Consider the following 19,567-nt stretch of genomic DNA (forward strand, 5'->3'; position numbering starts at 1 on the left):
GCTGTGCCCACAGAGTGGAATCCCCTAAATTCATGGTGTGAGCAACCTTGCTGCTGTTGGGAACCAAACCTGGGTAATCAGGAAGAACACTCAGTGTTCATAACTGCTGATCATCTCTCCAAACACTCGCTTTATTTTTTTTTATTATTTTTATTTTATATGTATGAGTGTATTGCCTGAATGTCTGTAAGTGCACCTGTGTCATGCGGTTCCCTCTATGTAGTCCTAGCTGGCCACCATGTACACCAGGATGGCCTCAAACTCAGAAATTTGACGGCCTCTGCCCTGTCAGTGCTGGGATTAAAGGCCTGTAGCCACCATGCCCTACTTAATTTATTTTCATTTTTATGTGGTGTTGGGGTTTGAACACAGGGAATCACATTGCCAGGCAAGCATTATAACACTAAGCTAAACCTCCAACCTGAACTTTATCACATTTAACAATTTTCTTTTTAAAGATTTCTTTTATTTTTTGAAACAGGGACTCACTGTAGTCCCAGATGGCTTACAACTCCCTACCTAAACTAGGCTGACCTCAATCTCTCAGAGATCTGCCTGCCTTGCCTCTGTTGTGTGTGGGTCTTTGTATGTTAGTGGAGGTGCCCTTGGAGTCCAGAAGTATCAGATTCCCTGGTGGTGTTGATGTGGGTGTGGGGAACTGAACTCAGGTCCTCTGGAAGAGCAGCATATGCTCTTAACTGCTGAGCCAACTCACCAGAGCCCCATAACTATTTTTAAAATACATTTCAGGGGCTAAGGAGATGGCTCAGCAGTTAAGAGCGCTGATTGCTCTTGCAGAGGACCTGGGTTCGATTCCCAGCACCCACATGGAGGCTAGAACTGTCCTTAACTCCAGTTCCAGGGGAATCCAAAGCCCTATTCTGACCTCTGTGGCATTTCAGGACACAGGTGCACTCACATATATGCAGGCAATACACTTGTACACATAAGATAAAAATAATAAAAATAAAATATTTAAAAAAAATACATTTCCGTGGCTGAAAACATTCAGAATAATGTATAGTCTTATCTTTCCTGAACTTAAAGCTTACTTGACTGTTATTTTTATTTCCTTCCTTTGGTGGTGACAAGAGCTTCCTATGCTGCTCAGATGGACTGGACCCCAGCAATCCCCTGCCTCAGCCTTGAACCTCGTACCATAGGCATGTCCCACTATTCCTGGCTCCCTTTTTGTTGCTGACATGGAAAAATTTATATTCTTAAATTCTTTTTGTTGAAACAGGGTCTCATTTTAACCTGGTTGCCCTGGTACATGCTGTGTAGTCCAGGCTGGCCTTAATATCCACCTACCTCTATCTGCCAAGTGCTGGGATTAAAAGTATGCATCACCAGGCTAGGCAGGTCTCTAACTAAATGCATATTATAGTCATGTTATAAAAATATTTTCTGCTATTCTATGCATTGCTTTTTTCATGCAAAACTTTTTTATGTGGAAGTTGAACTCAGGTATGTTTTTAAAAATATTTTATTTATTTTATGTGTATGAGTATATTGCCTGCATGTATGTGAGTGTCCTGCAATGCCACGGAGGTCAGAAGAGGGCTTTGGATTCCCCTGGAACTGAGTTAAGGTTGGTTCTAGCTGCCATATGGGTGCTGGGAATCAAACCCAGGTCCTCTGCAAAAGCACTCAGTGCTCTTAACTGCTGAGCCATCTCTCCAGCCTCTAACTTAGCTATATCTTATGTTGTTAATGCTTCTGATATCTAAGAGGTCATGGCCAAACTGAAAGTTATTATAGTACATGTGCACATAAAGTGTGTATGTGATGATGGGTGCTGGAACCAACAACCTGGGCCCTATCTCATTGTAGAGCTTTCACATTATGGTGTTAATGTTCAAGTGATTGACATTTTAAATTTCCCTTCAGTGCTATTACTACTGAACAAGTGATCTCCCACTGAGGAACAGCTTAAACATGATTGATCCATTTAAAATTACTTTTGTGTGTGTTAGGAATCCAGCTTGGCTTTCATATGTAAATACCAAGTTAACTCATGAACAAGTGGGTTTTTTTTGTTGTTCAGTATTTTCTTTGTCTTCATTATTAAAATGAATTGATTTTGTATGAAGGGGAGGAATTGTGGACTTTCAGTTTTAAGTGTATGTTCTCATACCAGCACACAATCTGACCTGTAAGTTTTGAAAAGTGTAGAGAAGTGACTACTGATAGGTTATTTATTTTGGTCTTTTTGAGACAGTCTCCCTGTAGCACCAGCTGGCCTGGCACTTCCTATGTAGACCAGGCTGGCCTTGAACTTAGAGATCTGCATGTTGATGCCTCCCAAATGTGGGATTAAAACCATGTGCCACCACGCCCAGCCTTTAAAAAATTTTAATTTAAAAAGAAAAATATTTAACTATTTGTGTATGTGTGGATTGCCAATATGTATACAATATGTAAGTGTGAAGTGTGCCAATGTCATGCACTGCCCATGAAAGTCAAAAGAGGATGTCAGATTCCCTTGGAACTGAAGTTAGGGACAGATGGTTGTTAGCCCCCATGTGGGTGCTGGAAATGGAACCTGTATCTTCTGCAAGAGCAGCCAGTGCATGTAACCACAAAGTTACCACAGACTACATTTATTTGAGACCCCCCCTCCTTTCCCTTCTTGATGTAGGGTCCCTATGCTGCCCCCTATGGTCATCAAGTGTTGGGCTCTCAGGGAGGCTCAACAGGTCACTGGCACTTAGAGCTGGTCCTTCCCCACCACTCCAGAATTTGAATATTTCCATAGATTTTTGGTTTTGTTGTCAGTTTGGGCTTTACCATGTACCTTAAGATATTCAATCCATAATACCTGGGAAGGCCATAAATCATGGGTGCTTAGATGTAGGCCCAGATTTTAGTTAAAAAGGGGAGAGAGGTGAATCAGTGATTGAGGGGTTGAGAGTGCATGTTGCTCTTGGCTCATCACCTGAAGCTCAAGCTCAGGTCTGCACCTGCACAGACAGACATACAGACAGACACACACACACACACACATACACACACGTACATTTACAAAGTAAGGGTAAAAATATCAGTCTGTAATTTTGAGAAAAAAGATTGTCAATGCTTAAGAAATGGGATTAAAAAACAAAGACTAAATGAATCAGAGTGGCAGACCCAACTGACAAAGGCTTTCTGCCAACCTTTGTCAGAGTTAGGATCCAGCAGCATGCCATAGGATCTTTGAACAATCCAGCCTGAGTAAGCGGAAAAGCTTTCTACCACCTAAGAATGCACAGAATCAATTACATGTATACTCAAAATTTGGGAGGTTGAGGAAAGATTGCCTGGGTCAGCCTGGGCTAAAAGACCAAGAGAACCCCCACCCCCACCCCTCCAGACACACACAAAGAGAAAGAACATTTTCCTCCTTGATTGAAAAAGGAACTCCTAACTCAGTTGTCCAAATAAGGAGGCACTAGATGTCATTCCAACACAGGAAAGGAGAGGAAAAAGGAAGGTTAGGGTTAGTAAACCTAGCTCTTTGGAGGCTGAAACACAAGATTTTAAGTTCAAAGCCAGAACCACAAAGAATCATCTCATTTAAAATACACACACATGTGCATGCACACACACACACACACACACACACACACACACACGAAAGCAAAAAGATAAGATGCAAGGACTGAGTTCCTTCACAGAAGCAGAAGCAAACACCATGGACCATGCAGGACTCCCAAGGTTCAAATCCTCCTCTAAGCTGTTAGAACATGCTGGTGTGGCAGAATTTTCCTATGCCTATTTTGTGATATGGAAAGGGCTTAGAACAGTAGGTTATAAAAATGGCTATTTCTGCAGAGATACATGATTCAGTTCAAGATTACTTTCCCTAGCAGAGACCTGTAAGTGTAGGTAACAGCTTTAGTGGATCACATCTGAAGTCCCAGCACAAAATATAGGACTTAATAAAGGTGAAATCTCAAGAGGTTCATGTTATATGAAATAAAAGAGTCATTCTATTGCATCTCTATTCTAAAAAAAACATAAAAGATAATCATTATCAGGGATGGCCAAATGAGAAGTGACAGACACCTGGGGATACTAGGGCCATTTAAGAAGGTGAAGGAAACATACCTTAGCTACCATGGCAGATGCAACCAAAAACTGAACTTTGAATTTAGTATGCCAAGTGTTAGACCAGTGAGCTACACCAACCCCACGTGCAGATTTGGCTTTTTGGGGGGGGTGGGGGGTTCTTGAGACAGGGTCTCCCTGTAGCCCCAGCTGTCCTTGAACTCACAGAGATCTGCTTGCCTCTTCTGGGATTAAAGGCGTGCGCCACCATGCCGGGCCAGATTTGGCATTTTAACATGATCTGTTTGGTCATATCAAAGAAAAATTAGACGACCAGGTACAAAATAGAAGTATAAAATTTATTTAAAACCACCCACAAAGTTCTGTGTAATCAGGAATGATACAATTTGCAATAGCTTCTTTTTTTAAAAACTCATGACAAAAATTTAAAATATATTTTCAATTACGCTTAATTACTTATTCACTTACTTAGAACAATTTAAAAAGAAATTTTATGCTCTAAAGAAATAAGACATACAAGGAAAATATAGACAATTTTCACAACTATCTTTACATTTTTATTTCAATACTATTACATTTCAATGCATTTCGCTACATAAACATGAAATCATATACAACTGTTGTGCACCAAAATTTAGATCCTTCAAGTAACATGCAATTCCAACTCACAAGTCTTCAAGTACTGATAGTTAAGTGTTACGTGTGCAGAGGACTACATATTGACCATGAATTAAAGTCATCATGATTCTAAGATTCTCTCTCTCCCTGCTACATGGTGAAGTGCTTTCCTTAATTGTTTCCCTTGTATGTGAAAAACTAAATCAAATATTTTGTGGAATTTAAGAAGCATTTCCTAATTTTTTTAAATTAATGAGATAGGATGTCAATAGGTAAGAAAGGTAATAAAAAAAAATAATAATAAATAGTAAATACATTCCAAAGAAGAGCCAGCCAGAGACCAAAAGTGTGAACTTAGGAAGCTGATATTTCTCATACTTCTGTTCTTCACCTGGAGAATTGGTGAATATTTTACATACCCAATGATTCCTATAAAACAAGCTATTGATATGTATGTAAATTTACGAGGCAGAAAAATACATAAGAAAAGGACCAAGTACAATTCATGCTGATCTTTCTCTCTGCCATATAATCTTACAGTGTTCTCTTTAGGGAACACTTATGATAGTCTAGTATCCCAAATAAGACCATCTGCCCACACACCGCAATGCAAAAGCTGCCCTTAGTTTTCACTATAAAACCGATTCTGGAAAAATATTTCTCTTAAAGCACCTATCACAATGTTAACTCCATAAAAGCTAAAAAAAATATGACCATACATTGCAATAAAAATATTTAATCTTTCTTAAGAGCTGTTTTCTTTTTTAATTTGAACATAGTCAGCTACTTTATCACAGCACAAATATGCGTTGGTGAGGGTATGAACTTGCTATGTGCACCAAAGTCATCAGGAGGGGTCTCATTGAATATTCAAGGTTATTTGGCCTGTTTACCCCTTTTTGTGTGACCCAGAATATATTTGAGATATTCAAAATAAACTGCTCCTATACATAGGCTTGTAAAATAACCTATGTAGATCACTAAAATCTTTACAGATACATCTCAGTATGCTTCTCAATCCCCTATGCAAAGGTAATTTTCCAATGATTTTTTCTTTCTTGTGGCTACAAAGCAGAACTAAACAAACAAAAAACAAACAAACAAAAAAAAAACCCCAAGAGAAATCACATAATGTAGAGATAGTACTGCCTGTTGGAGACACTACTGATTCTGCATATTTACCCTGAAGGCCTGGGAACTGACACTGATTACCCAGCACCATTTCCCTCAAGAAACCTTCACGTCAATAGATTTAAATATACTAAACTCTTTGTGAGGGGCTGACGTCAGCCATTTGAAATTATCTGAATGAAGAATATAGTCTTATAATAGTAAAGGGATAATATTCTCTATACATTGTTTGGTTTTGTTTGTTTTTCTGAGACAGGGTCTCCCTATAGCACCAGGCTAGCCTCAAACTCAGAGATCTGCCCGCCTCTGCCTCGTAGGGGATGTACCACCAAGCCCAGCACAGGCTGAACTTATTTTGTAGCTGAGGCTGGCATCAAACATCAAATCTTACAGGAGATAGGATTACAGACATGGGCTAACACACCCATGAATTAATTTATTTGTTTTATTTGTTTTTTAAAAAGTAGCTGGTTTTAGCACCTATTTTTGGTTACAGGTGTTACACAGCAGACAAATATTAAAAGTACTTCTGTGCTGGGCATGGTGGCGCACGCCTTTAATCCCAGCACTTGGGAGGCAGAGGCAGGCAGATCTCTGCGAGTTCAAGGCCAGCCTGGTCTACATAGTGAGTTTCAGGACAGCTGGGGCTACAGGGAGACCCTGTCTCAAAAAGACCAAAAAAAAAAAAGTACTTCTTGCTTTTGAGTATGCTCCTTCCTCTCTCTTTTCTGTGTGTTGACTCTGTCAGTTTACTTAGCAGCCTCGAACTTGTCAAATTATGTTTGTTATACTTTTCACTATGATTATATATATATACATATATATGTATACACATATACATATATAAGTTTATCTCCAGACCTATTCTAAATTAAACTTTCTATTTGGAGAGAGTGTCTTGCTATGTAAGTTGCCCAGGCAGCCTCGAACTTGCCATCATACTGCCACATACAGCCTCTCAAGCAGTTAAAGGCCAGCCTGAGCTACACAGTGAGATGCTGTGTCAAAAAAGGAGGGAGGAGGGAGAAACTTGATCACTGTCCTGAAAGGAACCATAAGTATTTTCATGGGGGCTCTGGGTAATAGAGCCAGGATAAAAGGATGGGTAAAGATTTTTTAATCTAGAGGAAACCAGAGGGGAAATGAGGAAAAGAAAACAAGAGATTTTGGTGGAGGATATATGTGTATACCTTGTCAAATGGAGAATCTTTTCAATATTGCAGTATTTTTCTGAAAATGAGAATCTGACAGCTGTAGGATTTTTTAAATGAACAGAAGACTTCCTTACCTAACAGCTACCAGGAGTAAGCTTTCTATCTTTAGTACAGCTCAACTTGTGCTGTGAACCAATTATACCAAAGAAAAATTGTCAGCCAAGCATTCTGGCCATTCTGCCTATAATCCCACCAGGTTTGGCTCAATTTGAGGCTACCATCAGGCACCCACAGGCTGTCTTTGAACCACAATCCTCCTGTTTCTGCCTCAGGAATGCTAGGTTGTAAGAATGAGTCATCATGCCTAGCTCATAGTAGGTATAGAAACACACTTGCAAGTATACACATTTAATCCCAGCAATCAGCAAGTAGAGACCAGCATAGTCTAGGTGGAGTGGGGCTACATAATGAAAGCCTGTATTTGAAAAAAAAAAAGAAAGAAAGAAAGAAAAAACAAATGTTTTTGAGGGTACTCTGGGTAATTGTTAGTGACCCTATGTAAAAACAAAACAAAAAACAAAAATGGGTTGTAAGAGCTAAGAAACTTGAAATCTGATACTGCTCCTACCTTGGACCAAGATTTGCTCTAATATAGGGCATTTGAGGATTAGCGCACTATAAGGAAACTTGCAACCCAAGCAAGATCATAAGAATTACAGTAGAGCTAGAAAAGGACAAGAAACAATGACTTGGATAACCTGGTAATTTTAAGCTAGGAAGAGTACGAAGATGGCCAAGAGATCAATTTGGTCTTTAGGGCAAACAAGACATTTGACTGGTTATCCAGAAAAAAAAAGTAGAACCACATTTTTCCCAGCTGGATGTGGTACCTGTGTGTCTAGCCTCAGAGGAGGATCAGTTGAACCATGGAATTCCAGAACGTGCTATGATTTTGTGGAACTCCATGCAGACAAAATAAAGATGTCCTACAGTAAAAGCAGCTCTAAAATCTGGAGGTATATAGCTAGGTTGACAGTGAGACTTGCTTGCCAACATGCAAAAAGCCCTAGGTTCGATCCCCTGTATTACAGAAAAATTGCTGTAGTGTACACTTGTACTCCCAGCACACAGGTGGCAAAGCAGGAAAATCTACTGCAGGTTAAGCCAGTCTGGGCTCCCTGACTTTAAAAAGATGGGGAAAAGTACAAGATCACCTTCAGATATACATATTTCAAGGCAAGACTGGGCTACACAGACAGACTGTCAAAAAAAAAAAAAAAATCCAGCTCTACAATTTACAATCTTCTATTTTAAAGGCAGGGAGTCTATGCAGCCCTGCTGGCCTGGAACTCAAAATCTCTGCCTCCACCTCCTCAGTGCTGGGCCTATTAGCATGTACCACCAAGCCTGACAGAGCTCATCTTTTATTGCACACAAAGAGGAAAGCAAAACATGCTTAAAACTCTTAACACATATGATGGAGGCCATTTTGAAGCCAACATTTTCTAATGCTATGATAGAAAAGTTCAATGTGGAACCTGATTTCATTTGCATTGTTGGCATTCAGGATATTACATCACTTGGTAAATGGTGTGAAAGCAATAATATTCCCATTCACATAGATGGCTACATCAGAAATAAGTAGATGGGAGATATAAAGAAATTGTGCATCCATGGCCAGGTAGTAAGACCAATGAAAATGCTTTCATCCATGATTTCAACCAGCTGGTTGTTACCAACTACCTGTGTGTGCTGAAAAGGAGAGCTTCCAGGGTAGCTGAAAGCATATACTAAGCATTTTCTACTTCTCCAGCAGTATGGCAAAGAGGATGATTATGTTAATAGGTCAGCTTCATAGGAAAAAGTCAGCTCATTTTTCCCCAGAAAACCCAGGATATTGGCAGGCAGGGGAATTATGACCCAATTTTATTGTTGTTTCTTTCCCTGACCCTCCAAGGAGGACAGAAAGTTGTTTTATTTTTGACTTGTACAAAAATAAGTTATTTCCCAGTGATGAGCTATCCTCTGGGTGTTTTATACAGTTCTCCTAAGCACAAAGTGGCCTCCATTCCAAATACAAGCTGACAGGTGACATCTGTTCTCAGGGCACTAGGGACTGAGCTGTTGTGACTTCTATGGAGACTTACCTGGCTGTTGGAAGTCACTACATTATCTTGTTTATTATTTGTCATAAGTTACCAGTAAAGATAATTATTCATAGGTGTATAAAATCTAGAGCCAAAAAGATCTTCATGCATTAAGGGGTAAACCAAACTATGTGTTAAAGATTGTATACTACTACTGACAATTATACAATGTCATGCAATGTCACATGCTATTGTGAAATGACTATCAGAAGGAGTATTATGTTACACCATATGAAACAAGTCAGTACCTCATTGGCACAAGGGTACACATTCAATTATCTATGTGTTGTGGTGATATATTAAGTAAATCCCTTGTACCTTATCTTGTATATTTAAGAAATGGAATTATTCCATTATTCACATGCAGAATTAAAATGTTGGAAGTTACCTAAGTGGGGAGCATATGAAGATTTACATAGTGATACCTAACTTTTCAGCTAACCTCACTTCTCAATAATACGTGTCAATTTTATGACATGGTCTATTTGGGATCCAGTAGAGACTTAGAAACAGGATGTAGGTGATACTGACAAACACAAGAAACACAAAATGAAACTAACTACTTGCCATATAGAATGGAAGTTTGAGAGGCATAGTGATATTTGTAGAATTCTAAAATAGTCAAGAATTCTTATAGTTGTTAAGCATTATAAATGAGCTGGTCTACTATATATAAACCAATAATTTCAGTGATCACACCTTGACTACAGCATAATAAAAAAAATCCAATTTAGTGTTTGAAAAGAAAGAGGAAAAAGGTAATTGTATGACAATAGGGTGTAGAATAACGTTAGAGGTGACAATTTGGAGTAAATGTGTCATTTGACAGCATTTTTGTGCTTCATAAGAAAAAGAATTCTAAAAGCAGTATAGAACACACAATCACAAGGCTGCAAAACAGTGAATAAGCCTGAGCTGCTGAAAAACCGCAGCCAATCAATGTTGAGATTTCAGTTCCCACTCTGGGTTAATGGTCGAGGCAGTCCATTCATAATGTTAAATATAACAATGGATTGAAAATATTGTAGTAGAACTTATTTTCACATATTTATTTTGGCAAATTAAAACTAACTTTACAAATCCAACACTCATATTAGTCAATCTTGGGGCTTATATTTCCTTTACTCATTAAGATTGCCATTTAAGCTGGACATAATGGATTTAAGACTAAAAACAAATTGACTGGAATTTATATTCATAACATACTAATTACTGCAGCTGATTTTAAAGGTAATCTGCTATTTCTTTAAAAAATATTTGCAAGGTATCTTTTAGGATCTAAAAATTCTCAGTATATCATAGGTGGTGATTCAAGGAAAACCAAAAATACCTAAATTTTGCAGGCATTCAAATGAGTGTGCTCTGGAGAAATTAATAGATGAGTAGATGGATAAAGGGGGAAAAAGATTTTATCAATTAAAAATATGGCGAGGTAACTATTTCTAGTGGGAGCTAAGACCTAAAATCTAAAAGGGTAACATCCCAAAGGTGTGTACCTGATAATCTGACACTAGGAAATACCTTATTGAAGCAACTGAAGCAACAGACATTTCATATATACTTAACATGCAGAAGAAACCTACCGCTCAACAAGGACACCATATTTAAAGGCACACAAAACACCAAATCAGGTCAACAAATTACCCTATTTCAAGAAGCAGATATCTACCGGTATAAGATGATGATCTACCAATATTGACAACCCCTTCGTTTCCATTACTGGGTTTAGTCAATAACTTTAAACTGACACTTTGCACCATGTATTATCTTAAGTAATGATGAGTTTCTAATTAGAGGGCTTGCTGGAGTAGTTCTCTTTTGCACCAAAATTAAGAGTGTTAGTAGTTGTGGGCTTCCTATGGCATTTCTGAGGGAGAAGCACCATTAGGGTTTCTTAACTCCAAATGTAGCACCTGTGCATATGAAAAGAATCAAGTATTTAAAAGAAAGTTCTCTTTGTTCTAACATTTTCTTGTTTGGGTAATCAATCAGCAAGGGAAAAACAATGAAACCTAGTTTCCTGTGATCTACAACCTACACAATTATGAAAGAAGTTTGAGTTACCATCCACCTAAACTCTGTAGGTTAAGATTAACAAATAATTTACCTCTTAGTGGACAAACCATGTTTACAGTACCAATTTTACTTTTGGACTTGGGGCTACAAGGAGAATCCCACCCCCACCCCCCAAAATAGTTCCATAGTATATTTTTTGTAGCTCCATTATCAGACTATTTGGGGTACAAAATCTAACTTTTTGCTTTATGACCTTGAAACATTGGAGGTATTAGACTCATCTGAATCCTATATTCTCCCATCTCCTTCTGCAAACATCTTTAATCAGTTATACTTAAAAGACTGGGAAGGAAATTATCTGAGGTCACTGTTAATAAAAGAGAAGAGACTATTTTTAAGAAATAGGTAATCAATATTGATTTCCAATTTTAGAGACCCTATTTTATAAGTAGATAACACAATGAGGAAGGGCACATTAAGAACATAAACCATATATTATTTGAAAATATACTGCAGTTAACAAAATGGAACTCTACACAGCAAGAATAAATGACTTCTCTTGTATGCAAATATGCACAAATAGACAATATGAATCTACACTACTTCAAGTTACTTTTAAAAATAGAAAGTGCATTTAAAATATATTTACAGTATATGGACAGCCTCCAACCATCACTACCAATAAAGAATTATTTAATACAGGAGGAATATCTGAAGAAAAAAGCATTTCATTGGTTTATTTCCAGAAAATATGCAGACTTAATGGCAATGATTGGAAGGTGCTGGAACAACGGCACCAAGAAAGAATAATTCAGCTTATTTTGATGTGTTGATGTGGTTAAGCACCAGGAGCTGTGTAGAGCTAACACTGTCTTGATTTTTACGTTGTAGAACATAAACCAGTTAAAACCTTTAAAAATGACGTTTCATAGTAAATGAACTTAATTTAAAGCACCAAACTGAGTGATTCTATCAAGGTTAATACCTAACCAAACATTTCTTTATGTACTTAAACTATACCTTTTTTTTTGCTGAAAATGTGCACCTTTAACCAATTGTCAAAATATAGTCACAGTTGCGCACCCACCCCATTTTTTGAAATTTTACCTCAGCGTTGAAATGGGTGAGATGAACAGAGTAAACGACAGCATGACTTTCTTTTGAACAGCACCGTAAAAAATACACTGCAGTAGCAAATGCATCAGGAAAGGGAGGAAGGCTTCAGACCCAGTGGTTATAGGGTCCAGCCACATGTGTGAGAGCATAAGGGGACACGGTGACAACGTTGTCATGGGTTAATGTTACTGTTTGACGAGAGGGAATTTGATACAGTTCATTTACTCCTCCAGACAATTTAGCACCCTCAGTGTCTGCCTGGTCTTTCTGGTGTGAGGTCTTTATTTTCTTATTCTTAAATTCTCTGGCTTCATACTTAATCCTATTCAGTTCAAAACCATGTTGGGGCTCATTCAGGTTTTTGTGCTGGTAGAATACAAGAGATATGCGAGTGGGCCAACAGCGGTTGGGAACCAGCACAGCAGTAGTAGCATGAAGCTCTCTCCTGGCACACTCAATCAACACAGAGCCATGAGTAGGTGCTATCGCCACACCACCAATATTAGGATCAAAGTAGACATGCTCACTGTCTGACCAATACTCGTCAAATTTGGGAATATCATCCTCATCAGAGGATAGGTCATCTGAGGGGTCTTCATCTGATAGAGGTTCATCTACATCAGAGTGCTGCTCATCTTCTTCCACTTGACAGGAACTGAGTTCATGAGGAGAGGGGAGGAATGGGGGCTGCTGGTTTGGCTGATTAGAAGTTAGCTGCTCAGGTGGACTAGTGAGGGTCTCAGAATAAATGGGGGTACCAGCTATGGGAAGAGACAAGGTGAGAAGAGCAGTGACTTCACCAGGCTGTGCAATTCCAGAGCATTCCCCAGAAGCTGCATTAGCACCACTGTGTGCTCCAGAAGGCATTGTGCAGTGGAGAATGCTACTTTTTTCTGAAAACCCAGATGGGGCTGTTTGATTGTACATACACATAGCTGTTTTCATGGAGGAAGCCTCCAGGGGCCAGAAGATTGGAGACAGGTCTTTCTCATTCACTGGTTGAGGAATGGATGGGGCTGATGAATAGCATTTAGTGTCGTCTGAACCTTAGAAGATAAAAATGGGTTTAGTTTGAATTTTGATTACACATTGCACTGTCTCACTATTAGTCACTAAAGAGAAAATAATGATAAATGTGGCACTTGTTGTTAAAAAAGTGCTATTTTTTTAAATTTGATTTTAAAATCTGGTTGCTTTTTTTTTTTTTTTTCGGTCTTTTTAAGACAGGGTCTCCCTGTAGCCCCAGCTGTCCTGGAACTCACTATGCAGATCAGGCTGGCCTTGAACTCACAGAGATCCGCCTGCCTCTGCCTCCCTCCAAGTGCTGGGATTAAAGGTGTGCGCCACCACACCCGGCGGTTTTAAAATTTGTTTTTTATGTATGTGTGCATGTATGTAAGTGCATCGTGTCATGTAATGCCCGGAGGTCAGAAGAGGATGTTGGATCACCTAAAACTGGAGTGTTGAGGATCAGACCCCTATTGGTTCCAATAATTTCATTTTTCTTTTTTAAAAATATTTTATTTATTATTTTTATTTTATGTGTATGAGTGTATTGCCGACATGTATGTGAGTGCTGGGAATCGAACCCAGGTCCTCTGCAAGAGCAATCAGTGCTCTTAATCGCTGAGCCATCTCTCTAGCCCCATAATCATTTTTAAAAAAGGAAAATAGGTCAGCCATGGAGGCACATGCCTATCCCAGCCTTTGGGGAGGTAGACAGAAGGAACAGGAGTTCAACATCAAACTCAGCTTATAAAATAAATGAATGCCTATGCTATATGGAACACTTACGAAAATAAAATGCTTTATGAAACACTTCTGGGTAATGACCTCAAAAGAATAACCTCTTCTTTCCCTTCACATGAGGCAGATACTTCATTACTCCCATGTTGTTAAGAGTGTGTAATTTAGCTTGAGGTAACCCAAGAAGGCTAAATCAGACAGAAACCATCCACTTGGGCAAAGTAGTAAATTTTAGGATGAAGACAAAGCAATGTAAAGCAGCCAACTTCTGAAACAGTCATCTAAACATAAACTTGACCAGCACCAGAAGATCAGCAGTTCTTTTCTCAGGATGACACAGCAGAGATACTGTAATACTTAATCCTGCAGAGAACTTCTGTAAAATTATTTGTGACAGTTCCTATCTTAGAGTGTCAGGACAACTGTAGTGTGGAAGTATATATGGCACATTCTAGGTTGTTCTTCCCAACCTTATTTGTTTATAACTGTTCCAAATGCATTCTTTCCTTTGAGCTTAGAATTGAGCCTAGGGCTTCATAGTGGCAATAAACTGTATCCCTGTTCTGCTAAATCTTTTCTAGCATTTTATAAATACATGCCAATTAAAGGTTACATTCTAACACTATACCCAACAATACACCAATCTTCTACTTTTGAATCAGTATAAATTCATGATGTTCATTTTCCAGTAGTCTCCTGTGAGAATTAGATATCAGGCAGAATTATGTAAGAAAAGCCTAGAACATCCTATAGTAATAGAAGCTATCAAAGGCACTCAAATCTGTGCCTTGAGAAGTTTCTATAGGGGCTGGAGAGATGGCTCAGGGATTAAGAGCATTGTCTGCTCTTGCAGAGACCATATGAAGGCTAACAAACCTCAGGAGCAGGGGATCCCACCTGCTCATCTGTTTCAGATACATAAAATTTTAGAGGGGATGGAGGACAACTGCTCTTCAGGGACCCAAGTTTGGTTCCCAGCACTCACAAATGGGAACATGTGGGGCTGGAGAGATGTCTCATGGGCTAAGAGCCCTGGCTGCCCTTTCAGAGGGGCCAGGCTTATTCCCAGTAGCCACATGGTAGATAACAACTGTCCATAAGCCCAGATCCAGGGGAATCTTCAGTGTATTCAGATCTCTGTAGACACTGCATGACACAGGTGCACTTACAAACTTTCAGGCAATATACTCATATAAATAAAAATTTAAAAATTCACTATGTAGACCAGGCTGGCTTCAAACTCATAAATATCCACCTTCCTCTATTGCCTCTGCTGGGACTAAAGGCATGCCACCATGCCCAGCACAATAGTAGTTTTTTGTTTTTTATTTTTATTTTTAATCTAGTTAAGGAACAAAAAATTAACCATCCAACTAATAGGCACTGAAATAAATGTCATAGCATACGGGGACCAACTTGGATTCTCAAGTTGAATTAACAAAGCACTCATTCTAATGAAGCCTAATGTATCCCAGGCAAGCTTTGAACTTCTGATGCTCCTGCTGTTGAGATCAAGGTTGTACAAGATCAAGCCAAATCCAGTTCCTTATGTAGTTAAGGATGAGGACAAATTCAATTAAAACTACATAGACAAAGAACATGAATGCTTGAGAGTTTGGTAAAAACCTGTTAGAGAACCTTATAGTCAATAGATCAGCCTGACAGTACTAGACTTGGAGATCAGCACGAGCATTTCCTAAGCTACATATGGCCATCTTGACCATCTTGTTTGTTCCTTTGTGTGTTAATTACTATGTGTAAGTCATAAAGACAAACTCTACTGTGCCATCCAAAAAAAAAGGCAATATGAAACAAACCATTTAAATATGCAAATCAGATGGCTTTGCTGCCAGGTTATATTAAAAAAAAAAACTCCAGAGGTCAAATTTGATAAAGGAAATGGAAGACAAAACTTAATGATGAGACAGGATTTCATGTAGCCTAGGCTGGTTCTGAATTTCTGATCCCCTTGCCTCCTGAGAGCTGAAATTACAAGTGTGAGACACCATAGGCTGTGGTACTAGGAATCCAACTTAGTTCTTTCTGCATGCTGGGTGGCACTGTACCAAGTGAGCTACCAATCTGATCATTTAGTTTTTGAAACATTATAGATTCTGGTTCCAGTATTACTTAAACAGACCTAAGTGTATCTCATACAGTGTTGCACAGGTCCAAATTCTATCTCTGGAGTGATGGGAGTAAAGGCATGTGCTAACCATGCCTGGCTCAGAGAGATTCTTTCCTTTTACCCCTGTTGGGTGGAAGGGGTGCTGACCCAAGGTTTACTTATGTGTCCCAGGTACACTGAACCCATAATCCCCCTGCCTGAACCTCTCCTAGTGTTTGGATTACATTCATGAGTATGGCCTAAAACACATGGTTCTTTCATTCCTAAAGTTCATTATGTGTATGTAACCAATGTAGACTAACAGCTTCATCAGGGGTCCTCAAAGCCCAAAAGATCTAGGCTTGGTGGCACTTTCTGTAACAATAGTGCTTGGAATGCTGAGGCAGAAAGTGAAGCCAACTTAACCCAAGTTAGAAGAGCAAACACTATCAAAAACCTAAGAACTGGTCACACAGCCATCACTCTTACCCCTAACCTCTTCTCTAGTTCTCCTGGTTGTGTAGTCTGTTACAGCCATGTTGGGCTCCTTACCAGCTCCAAAAATTGACGGTATGTTTGTGTATGTGGATTTATGTTCTTCCTATTTCCCTGCCTGGAATGCAATTTCTCAGATATCCCCATTGTTTGCTCTCCAAAGGCTGAACCCTTCACCAATGAACATTTCTAAAAGATTCTCTTAGAGTGCCATCTCCCCATTCTTTGGCTCCAAAGGACAGTACAATTTATTCCTTTTAGACAAAGGAATAATAGGATCCTGGTATACTAGTAAACCCCTGTAACTTCAGCACAGGAGATGCTTGAGGCAGGAGTATTTAGAGTTTGAGGACAGTCTGGACTATATAGACCCACCCAAAATGTACACTGCTTCAAAATAGATGACTAAATGTAATGCAAAATTAAGGGGCAGGAGAGGTGGATCAGGAGTGAAGACCACTAGATATTGTTGCAAAGGACCCTGGTTTGGTATATAACACACAAATGGTACCTAACAGCTGCCTATCTCCAGATCCAGAAGATCTGATGCCCTCCTCTGGCCTATGTGGACATTGTATGACATGGTGCCCTTATGCAGGCAACACACTCATGCACATAAAATAATATTTAAAAATAATGGAAAGTTTAAAAGATGGATATATAGGAAACAAGTAGTAAAAGGAACCCCTTCAAATGATTGGGAAATCTCAGCCAGTTGTTTCTGGGCTGAACCCAAAGAAAGGCAAGCTGACTCTGACAGCAGTTTTGTAGGCTCTATTTGGGAGGTTATGTTGCTAAGGAAGTCACAGAATATAGGATATTATAGAATAATCTTTTTCCAAAGGACTTTTGTGCCTTTTTGAGGGTGGTTTTATTATACTTACTTAATCAGTGTACAGTCTTGACCAGACTGGTGGTGAACTCAACTGCCAGACTGACCATGAACTGATCTTATGGTCATTTTCCAATTTTCAGGACTACATAAAGACATGCACTACCATGCCTGTGTGTATGCATGTTAGAATACTGGACAATTTGCCTATCACACCTGGCAAGAAGGTTAGTTTTTAAGTTGGTGGTACTGGTGCTGTTTGCTGTCAGTGCTAGCATTGTGTATTTTATTTATTTTTTTTAAATATGGAATGCTTCACAAATTTGTATGTCATCCCTGCACAGGGGCCATACTAATCTTCCCTAGATCATTCTAATTTAGCATACGTGCTGCCAAAGTGAGCACTATATTTTATTTTATTTTTTGTCTTTCTGAGACAGGGTCTCCCTGTAGCCCTAGCTGTCCTGGAACTCACTATGTATACAAAGATCTGCCTGCCTCTCCTTCCCAAGTGCTGGGATTAAAGGCATGTGCCACCACGCCCAGCTAATATATATTTTATTTTTTTTAAAGAATGGGTCTACCTTTAGGTCCAGCTGGCTTCTATCACAAGCACAAGTAGCATTCATAGTCCTGGGATTAAAGCTGTGTGCCATCACATCTGGTTTCTTGAGTTTTTAATGTGAAGGCTCTTATGCATACCAGAATGGCTTAGGAGCACCTTCAACTTTTACCCATGTTAATTAAGCCCTGTGCTAGTGCCAGCATGTCTATCACCTTTTTCCTCTACATAGCTCCTCCTCACTAAACTGCTAGAAATCAAATCCACACAAACCCACAGTTACCTGGCTCACCTGGGGGTGGCATCAAGGCTGCTTTACTGCCGGTCATGGATGCCAAGTTTCTCTTCCCCCTGCTTGGGACTAGGTAGGTGTTCTTCTGATTACATCGACAAACTGCATCTCTGAAACGTGTCTTCCTCTTGAGGTAAGGCTTGAGGACTTGGATTGCCCCAGATTTGATCTTGGCCTCCATCCCTTCTCGAGAGCCAAATTCATCGGTGTCTGAAAGCCTGTACAGTGGGAGGACGTGGAGCTGCTCATTTTCAGGAATCACACCAAATGTGCGGTTATCTTCTCGAGTCAAAGTACAAACCTGCAGCAGGATACAATAAGGGAAAAATGGGCATTTATGCAATGCTGATGATATGAAAGTCACCTGCAAACTCATTGTATGTTTTCAATTGAGTTGAGTTAGAATCGCACTATGAAACCCTGGCTGGGCTAGAATTCTGAAATCTGCTGCCTGTGCTTTTGGACTCTTGGCATTAAAGGTGTATGCCACCATGGCTTGGAATAGACTGTTTCGTATCAAACCACCAAACTTGATTCAATACTAGTGGTTTCTCACTTCTTTGCAAACAGATGAACATAATAGTATAAAACAAACATAATTTACACACACATTCTTCCTCAATTGACTCTTGCATCCACAGCCTTTCCAACTATGAGTATTTTCATATAAACACTATTTTTTCTCTTTTTAATTTTTCCTTAAGATATTTTATATTCATGTGTATGAATGCTTTACATGTATGTATGTATGTATGTATGTAAGTGTATATGTGCATGGAATGGCCAGAGGCCAATACATTGGATCCCCTGGAACTGGAGTTACATAGGGTTATTAGGTGCTCTTAACATGAGCCATCATTCCCAACCCAACTTTTATTTGCATACTTGCCATCTTGATGTGCAATCTAAATCACTCTATTTACTGTTTACTGTTTATACTATTTGCTGTTTACTGTTTATATAATGAGTATCAGGCCAGTCTGAGTTATAGATTGAGACCTTGTCTTAAAATAATATAAAAGATCATGCTGGGCATGATGGTGTGCGCCTGTAATCCCAGCACTTGGGAGGCAAAGGCAGGTGGATATCTGGCCAGCCAGGTCTATGTACTGAGTTCCAAGCCAGCCAAGGTTACATAGTGAGACACTGTCTAAAAAAAATATAAGTATAAATATAAAAAATAAAGCTGTTGCCGGGCGTGGTGGCACACACTTTTAGTCCCAGCACTCGGGAGGCAGAAGCAGGTGGATCTCTGTGAGTTCGAGGCCAGCCTGGTCTACATAGTGAGTTCTTTAATTTAA

The 19,567-nt window shown here is 39.2% G+C and overlaps 1 protein-coding gene and 1 non-coding gene across 2 annotated transcripts in view; both read right to left on the reverse strand.

Moving 5' to 3' along the window:
- Nucleotides 1-11,867: 11,867 nt before the first annotated feature.
- Nucleotides 11,868-19,567, reverse strand: part of Tet1 (tet methylcytosine dioxygenase 1) — a 78,614-nt gene continuing 70,914 nt past the window's right edge. Inside the window, exons 10-11 of the mRNA XM_029563358.1 lie at nucleotides 18,267-18,567; nucleotides 11,868-13,278 (exon numbers count right to left, since the gene is read on the reverse strand). Of these exons, the coding sequence (XP_029419218.1) occupies nucleotides 12,338-13,278; nucleotides 18,267-18,567 (1,242 nt within the window). The 3' untranslated portion in view covers nucleotides 11,868-12,337. The remainder of the gene's footprint in view (nucleotides 13,279-18,266; nucleotides 18,568-19,567) is intronic.
- LOC115070279 lies at nucleotides 17,712-17,817 on the reverse strand. Its single transcript, XR_003849463.1, has one exon. It is a non-coding gene; the product is annotated as a U6 spliceosomal RNA (small nuclear RNA).

Source organism: Nannospalax galili, unplaced genomic scaffold (assembly GCF_000622305.1).
Source record: "Nannospalax galili isolate Female #2095 unplaced genomic scaffold, S.galili_v1.0 scaffold156, whole genome shotgun sequence".
In the NCBI taxonomy this organism is placed as follows: Eukaryota; Metazoa; Chordata; class Mammalia; order Rodentia; family Spalacidae; genus Nannospalax; species Nannospalax galili.